Here is a 7,700-nt window from a genome sequence, read left to right on the forward strand (position 1 = left end):
GCCTACTTTGACCTTGGATATCTTAACTTCACTTAAAGTGGTGTGTTTTCTCTTACTCAAGGTTCATCTTCTCCTACCTACTACGAACTAATTTGCTCAAAAAATAAAAAATGTATAGTCTCACCTTTTCCTCACCACAATAATAGCTATTCTCTCTTAATGTCCTCTCTTATTAGAGAGAACACCAAAGTGATAATGATAGCCTTATGCTAAAAAATTTCTTCTTTCTCAAATAACATTATATGCGCATGTGTGTGTGTGTGTGTGTGTGTGTGTGTGTGTGTGTGTATAAGGTGGGAGAAGAAAAAATGTGTCTCTAGGATTTGACACAAGAACTTCAACTTTTTGAGAGATGTATGAAATTCACATTTACTACACATTTGTTGAAGTTATGATATCCAAGGTCAAAGACACCCGTTAAAATTACGACAAGTAGGAATAAAGTCTATTTGATACATGTAAAAATGACTAGGCTAGTTTTGTTTGAAGCATTGATAGAGACGTGCCTTTGGGCTATGAAGCTTTATTAAAAGGACTTGGATGATGTGACAAGGAAACTCCCATCAGTGTACAAATTATTTTTTTCCATTGACCAAAGAAGAGAGATGTACGGAGAGTATGTTACCCGTCTAGTGGTTTGTGATTGCAAATGGAGACAAACTCATTTTGTGAAGCTACCACCATTTATTGCCTTACTACACCTTGATTGTCACACCTCTTGATGCCACTCATTGATTGGCACTCTTTTCGCAAACGAACAACAGGTAACCTGTACAAGGTATGCATCACATCTTGAAGGGGATCCCAAGTCTTTGCCACCCAAGAACTAGTGCTGAAAAAAAATGTTTTTTTCAATCCTTAAAATTAAAGACAATGCTAAAACCTAACCAGGGTTTAGACCTAAAAATCTCTAAAAACCATACTAATTTTGAGATTAAATTTCGTCTCTTAAAATTAAAGACAATGCCGAATTCCAACCGAGATTTTTAAATTTCAGTTGGGAAAATTACACTACAAACTGGGTTATGTGAGCACTGTCAAGAAGCCTCGATTTTTTTTCTCATCATCTTGCAAGAGAGCACAAGAGATGATGGCTTAGATTTAACAAGCTAAAGTAGGGTATGTGCTTTGCTTGAATGGAGCCTTGTTATAGGCATCCAACACAGTAGTAAACATTGAATTCGAATCCCAACAACAACCATCATGTTCATGATTTCTTAACTACCTACTTCCACTCTTGACAAACCACTCAACAAGGATACTCTACTCATAGTTTCTTTACACCAACCTAATGCTTTTTTCATGCTACAACTTTTCCCTTCACATCCTCAATACTAGGATCTACTATAATTTTTCTTAACGCAAATCTAAAATTCATTTTCTTTAATCTACTTTTACAATATAGGGTTCTTGGTATAGAAGAAGTGCCACATGTTACACCCTAAAGCATGTCTAAAAATGAAGCACGTAATGAAAGAAGAGGTAGAAATAAAACAATCTTCACCATGTTTCATGCCCATGTTTTAACTTGATAATCTTGGTTGTTTCACCATGTTTTAACTTGATAATCTTGGTTGCTTGGTTTCTTCTCTCTCTCTCTCTCTCTCTCTCTCTCTCTCTCTCTCTCTCTCTCAAATATGTCCACTACATCTCATAACTAATCCTCTCTGTAAGGATTAGGTCTTTGCTAAGAGAGAATATATGACACCCCACTATTAAAGAGTTTTTTTTTGCCATTTTCATATATCTTCATGGCTTTCAATGCCACAGATGAGCCATTGCATGATGCATCACCCCCTTGTTATCCAAGAGACAAAGAAACATAGCTAATATGGACAACCTTGCCTACGGTTATATTCACCCATGCTTTTGTAATGTATCCACACTTGTGCAAAGAAGAAAGGCAAATATTCAAGCCATCGCCACCTTCTTTGTGGAGGTACTACACTCTAAGAAAGCACTCCATGTGCACATAGGGGATAAATCCCTCAACTTAGTTAGTCATCTGTAAGGCTTTTAAGATCTTGACCAACAATCATGCTTTTGTTCTCTCTCTCTCTCTCTCTCTCTCTCTCACACACACACACACACACACACACACACACACACACACACACACACAAACTCTCTCTCTCTCTCTCTCTCTCTCTCTCTCTCTCTCACACACACACACACACACACATGTACGTACATGTGAAGCTTTCATTTGTGTCAAGGAATGCCTTGTGTGTGTGTGTGTGTGTGTGTGTGTGTGTGTGTGTGTGTGTGAGAGAGAGAGAGAGAGAGAGAGAGAGAGAGAGAGAGAGAGAGAGAGGAATATAACATTCAATTAGTTCTATTTAATGACTCCTTGGCTCCTTTTCCTAGAGAAAATTGTAGCTCTAACAAAACCCATCCAATTCAAACAAAACAACTTGCAAAAGCTAGCAAAAAACCTAAGGAATTTTGCTCCATGCTGCTGCTGCTGCTGCAACTGTTGTTTTTGTTGTTGTTGTTGTTGTTGTTGTTGTTGTTGTTGTTGTGTGTGTGTGTGTGTGTGTGTGTGTGTGAGAGAGAGAGAGAGAGAGAGAGAGAGAGAGAGGGAGGGAGGGAGGGAGAGAGGGACGGAGGGGGGGAGCACGAGAGAGTTTTCTTCAAATTTAAGCTTAATTCATAAACAATCTACTTTGTATCACTCACAAGCAAATAGCCATGCTAAGAGTAGCAAAATCTTATGCTCAAAATGAACAAAGAGGGTTGAAGCCGATGTAAATAACTGTTCTTTTTAATGTCTACGTTAGTCTCCCTCCAAGAATATTCAATGGCCTATAATAGATTAAACTATCAAATTTATTATACCACCCACTAATAAGGAAACTTCATGCATGTAGTCAAATTTATTATACCACCCACTAATAAGGAAACTTCATGCATGTAGTCAAATTTCAAGCCCGCACCCAATATGGGCATGGCAATTCCTACTCGAAAAACTGCTGAGACGAGTAGACATTGTTTTTAGTGGGTGAGCCATGGTGGACGGGTCCCATAGTACCTAGACTCCATGTTGGGTGATCTATGGTGTCTAAGTCCCATAGTACCTAGACTAGCCCATGTGGTGGGTGATCCATGGTGGACGAGTCCCACACTACCTAGACTCCTCCATGGTGGATGATCCATGGTATACATTGTTCTTAGTGGGCAAGCCATGGTGGACGAGTCCCACAATACCTAGACTCCTCCATGGTGGGTTATCCATGGTATACATTGTTTTTAGTGGGTGATCCATGGTAGAGGAGTCGCACTGTACCTAGACTCCTCCATCCATGGCATACATTGTTTTTACTGAGTGAGCAACGGTAAGCGAGTCCCACAGTACCTAGACTCCTCCATGGTGGGTGATCCATGGTATATATTGTTTTTAGTGGTGGACGAGTCCCACAGTACCTAGACTACTCATCCATAGTATACACTGTTTTTAGTGGGTGAGCCATGGTGAATGAGTGGGTGATGCATGGTATACATTGTTTTAAGTGGGTGAGCCATGATGGACGATCCATGGTATACATTGTTTTTAGCGGGTGAGCCACGGTGAATGAGTGGGTGATGCATGGTATACATTGTTTTAAGTGGGTGAGCCATGATGGACGATCCATGGTATACATTGTTTTTAGTGGGTGAGCCATGGTGGACAAGCCCCGCAATACCTAGACTCCTCCATAGTGGCTGATCCATGGTGGACGAGTCCCACAGTACCTAGACTTCTCCATGGTGGGTGATCCATGGTGGGTGGACGACCTAGAGTCCTAGACTCTCACAATTCAACGAAGCTAATGGCAAAAGCGTTTCAGGCAAATCTAATCAACCTGCAGTTCACAAGGGTCCTTTCACTTTGATTGTCTCCTTTTCCGTGCTTTACTCCTAGCAAGAAACTGATTTGCGCACCCAAAGCGGGTCCTGACACCTCAGAGTTGATACTATTTAAAAAAACTTTGAAATTAGGATCAGATTAACATAAAAATTCATTGTTTGAAGCTCCCAAGTCTCTGAGTATATGTATTGTACTGAGGAATAATAAACAATTTACTAATGAAGCTTTATTTTTACTAATTAATTTACTTTAACACATATTCTGTCGAGACTTTTGATGATTAAGAAAGATTCTGGGATTAGAGAAGTGTACATTCTGTGCTACAACCTTGATACTGCATATTATGTTGACCCACTCTAAATTACCCCTAATGACCGGTATTTAAGCGTTAATCTAGTCTGCCCCAAAGAAAATCACACACACAAAAAGAAAATCACTCTGGACTTTATACACCTCTGAGTTAAAGCTGGTGTAGCATTGTAAGGCATTGTAACAGCTACCCAGGACCTGATTAGCAGCTACATTAAGCTTAACTGTATGTTAAACTTGACATTGATATATCATCCTATCACGGTGAAGTGTTGAATAGCCTGCAAAGTGTTTTGGCCTTCTGATGCTTCCCTTGACAAAAGCTGAACTGAGTAGGGCAATTCTCAAAGCAGTTGTCGACAAAGCTCGCGGCTATGGCATGATCTGAGGCCACATTCATTAAGGGTGCTGGGAGAGGGCCAGTCAGGTAGTTGCCATCCAACATCAGCCTCCCGAGCGGCTCGGTACCTGCGGCATTCACAGTGGCTTTCACACCATAGCCCTGTGGAATGACCCCATGGAAGAAGTTATATCGCAATGACAGCGAAGATAGCTGCCTCATAAGGGTGAAAAAGCTCGGGAGAGGCCCGGTTATGAAGTTATAGCTGAGGTCCAAGGCCACCAATGGGCTCTTGATGACATGTTTCCCATGGGCCCTCAGTTGGCTCAGCTTGTTTGTTGAGAGGTTGAGCTGTTGCAGGCTTGGATGAGCTAGCAGCACATCATTCACACATCCTGTGAATTGATTGTTGCTTAGATCTAGCACATTGAGCTGGTTAAGGTTTGATATGGTCTTGGGCAGCTTACCTCTCAGGTAATTGTTTCTTAAGCATATGGAACACAAGGAGGGTGGTAAAGCCCTCGGAAACAAGCCCGACAATTGGTTGTTGGATGCATCAAGCATCTGCAAGAGACCGAGTTTGCTCAGATCGGGAAAGGACCCATCGAGTTGGTTTCTTTCCAGCCTCAACTCTGTGACATAAGAGAGCTTATTTAGAGATGGAGGGAGTGGCCCCTTGAGCTGGTTATAGGCAAGATTAAGTGTTTGCAAATTGGTGAGAAACCCGACACCATGGGGTATGCTTCCACTGAAATTATTGAAGGAGAGATCGAGCATGATAAGTTGAGAGAGCTTCCCAATGGTATTAGGGATGTCGCCCGTCAGTGAGTTGCCAGAAACCTGTAAAAACCGGAGGGCGGTCAGGTTCCCTACCCAAGGGGAGAGTGCCCCTCCATACCCGGGGTTGTCGAGCTGCAAGCTTGTCACTCTTTGATGCAAACCCTCTGTTGCAGAACTCTTTGCTGTTGTGTTATCATCATTTGTGCAGTCAATCCCACATGTGAATTGCTCCCGGAACCTGTTTTCACATGGGTCCACGGAGAAATCCCAACTACCCACACATGAAGTGGCATCAATTGTTGCTGAGTCTATGGCAGCCTTCAGTTGGATAAGAGCTTCAACATCATTTGGGTCTGTGGTGGCCTCCACCCTACTGTGATAATGATTTGCCAAGTGATTAATCACCATAATTAAGACCCATAATAATGCAGCACCTAACCCTTTTGTCATCTCTAATACAGCTGAACAAAACACCCACAAAGGAAAACCTGCCAAAACAGAGAAAATTAATGAAAGTATTAGAGAAGAAGATTAAGAGATTATGAGGTGAAGAAAACCTTAGTTGTGCAGAGAATGTGAAGATTGACAGGAGAATGAAACTACCAAAGGAAGACTAATGGCAACGAGACTGATTACGCCAACCCTCAGGTGCCCAAAGAGCACATTTCTAGCCTGCCATTAAGCAAAAACAGATGAATCAAGCCAAACTAGGAGTGCCCACCAGCAATTAAACATGCCCAACAAGCAAGCGAGGCCAAATTAAGCCAAATTACAAGTGCCCAAGAGGAAATGTAAGTGCCTAATTAAGAAGATAAGACGAACAATTAGTGCAAGCCCATCAAGCAAGCGAGTCCAAATTAAGCCAAATTACAAGTTTCCAAGAGGAAATGCAGGTGCCTAATTAAGGAGGTAAGACGAATGCATGGGCCAGATTACAAAGAGATTAGTGACAAATATGCCTACATTTTAATGACAGATTGCAGCGCTTCCTAGAGGATGGTTTTTATTCCCCTCAAGGAGGCACATATGTCTCTCTCACTCACACACACACACACTCTCTCTCTCGCTCTCTCTCAGACACAAATACAGACACGCACACACGAAACGTGTGGGTCAGTTGCAGTGCTGGGCTGGCAAGCAGCACCTGCAGCACCCTACCCACCTAGCTACCTGATGAAGGATGCAAAGCCCACTGATGAGAGCTTGGAGCAAGCAAGGAGGGCAGCCCTTTCAATAGGTATAAAAAACACACGCGCCCACAAAGCCCGAGAAAGGGCTAAAGCGGTCTCAGTCGCACCCTTTGCAGGTTGCAATGGGAGAGAAAAAGCCTGTTGGCCTGTTGATGCTCCCCTGAAAACACACGGGCGGACAGGCTTATTCCCATCAAAGCCACATCATCATCATGTGAAATTGCACACACATTGAATTGTGTTCAATGTGTTGTGCAAGTGGTGTACTCTCCAAACAATGAACATCATCAAAAGCAGGCAGCAATTTGGGAATTACCATCTACATAATTTGTAACCTATTATACCAGCGGGGCGGTAGAGCAATTGGTGAAGCGCGTGTGTTTTTGGGGGTAAGGTCTCGTGACCGAGTCTTACTTCCAGCTCTCATTTGTAAGGACACTGCTCTCATCTGTAAGGAAACTGCTCTGTAAGGACACCGCTTGGTACAAATAAAAATCTCGCATTACAAAAAAAAAAAAAAACTTGTAACCTATTTGCTTCTACATACCTATTCAACGCCCATATTATCGCCTTTCTATGCGTTGTAATGCACTCAAAACCCGGTTTGTAGTGTATTTTTCTCGGTTAAAATCTAACATTGCCTGTTTTTTCAAACATTAAAAATTATACCTTTTTTGTCGATGGGCATGTAGTTCAGCTGGTAGAACGATCAGGCTCCACAATGGGGACCCAGGTTCGATGCCTAGGGACTACATGACGGATGGCACGCTTCTTAAGCCGATGGTATATACCACCTTCCCAACAAGAAAAATTAGACCTTTTAGTCATAATCTTGATATTTTTAGTACCAAATCCCCATTACTTTTTCAAGAATTACCTGTATTTTGATTGATTTGGGTAAAAACATCTTTTTCCAGCAAATATTGCTCGTCCATGGTACACTTTCACCATCCAGCACCCATTGAGAATGCGCACACATGTGGACTCTAAGTCAAATGCTAGCTCATCGCCTTGATTGCTACTCATACTCCCTCACTCACTAAGGCTTGAATTGCACATCCACCTTGGGACCACATATGCTCTAATGTTCACATCACCATCTCACATTTCAAATGACATGCTTACACACATAATTACTGCCCCAATCATGAAGTGCCTTGTGGGTTGTGGTAAGGCCTCAAACCTGCATGAAAGCAACTAGTTGGTATGTGTATAGCAAGACTACCCTCCGACT

The 7,700-nt window shown here is 42.1% G+C and overlaps 1 protein-coding gene across 7 annotated transcripts; it reads right to left on the minus strand.

Moving 5' to 3' along the window:
- Window positions 1-4,131: 4,131 nt before the first annotated feature.
- LOC147611898 (uncharacterized) lies at window positions 4,132-6,831 on the minus strand. Of its 7 annotated transcripts, none has more exons than XM_086783771.1 (3): window positions 6,811-6,831; window positions 5,880-5,948; window positions 4,132-5,764 (listed from the first exon to the last, which is right to left on the minus strand). In XM_086783771.1, exon 3 carries the CDS (start codon window positions 5,724-5,726, stop codon window positions 4,416-4,418), a length of 1,311 nt encoding a protein of 436 aa, XP_086639897.1. In that variant the 5' UTR covers window positions 5,727-5,764; window positions 5,880-5,948; window positions 6,811-6,831; the 3' UTR covers window positions 4,132-4,415. The 7 variants fall into 7 exon arrangements, with proteins under 7 accessions (XP_086639897.1, XP_086639899.1, XP_086639894.1 ...); XM_086783773.1 differs by lacking the exon at window positions 6,811-6,831 and adding an exon at window positions 6,447-6,596 and having other exon boundaries at window positions 5,864-5,948; XM_086783768.1 differs by lacking the exon at window positions 6,811-6,831 and adding an exon at window positions 6,447-6,595.
- Between the last annotated feature and the right edge of the window lie 869 nt (window positions 6,832-7,700).

Source organism: Cibotium barometz, chromosome 46, assembly GCF_041138505.1.
Source record: "Cibotium barometz isolate CiBa-2024 chromosome 46, ASM4113850v1, whole genome shotgun sequence".
NCBI lineage: Eukaryota > Viridiplantae > Streptophyta > Polypodiopsida > Cyatheales > Cibotiaceae > Cibotium > Cibotium barometz.

Bases quoted from the DNA above. Each gene is read 5' to 3' on its own strand.
- LOC147611898 (XM_086783771.1), bottom strand. From the start codon at position 5,726: ATGACAAAAGGGTTAGGTGCTGCATTATTATGGGTCTTAATTATGGTG.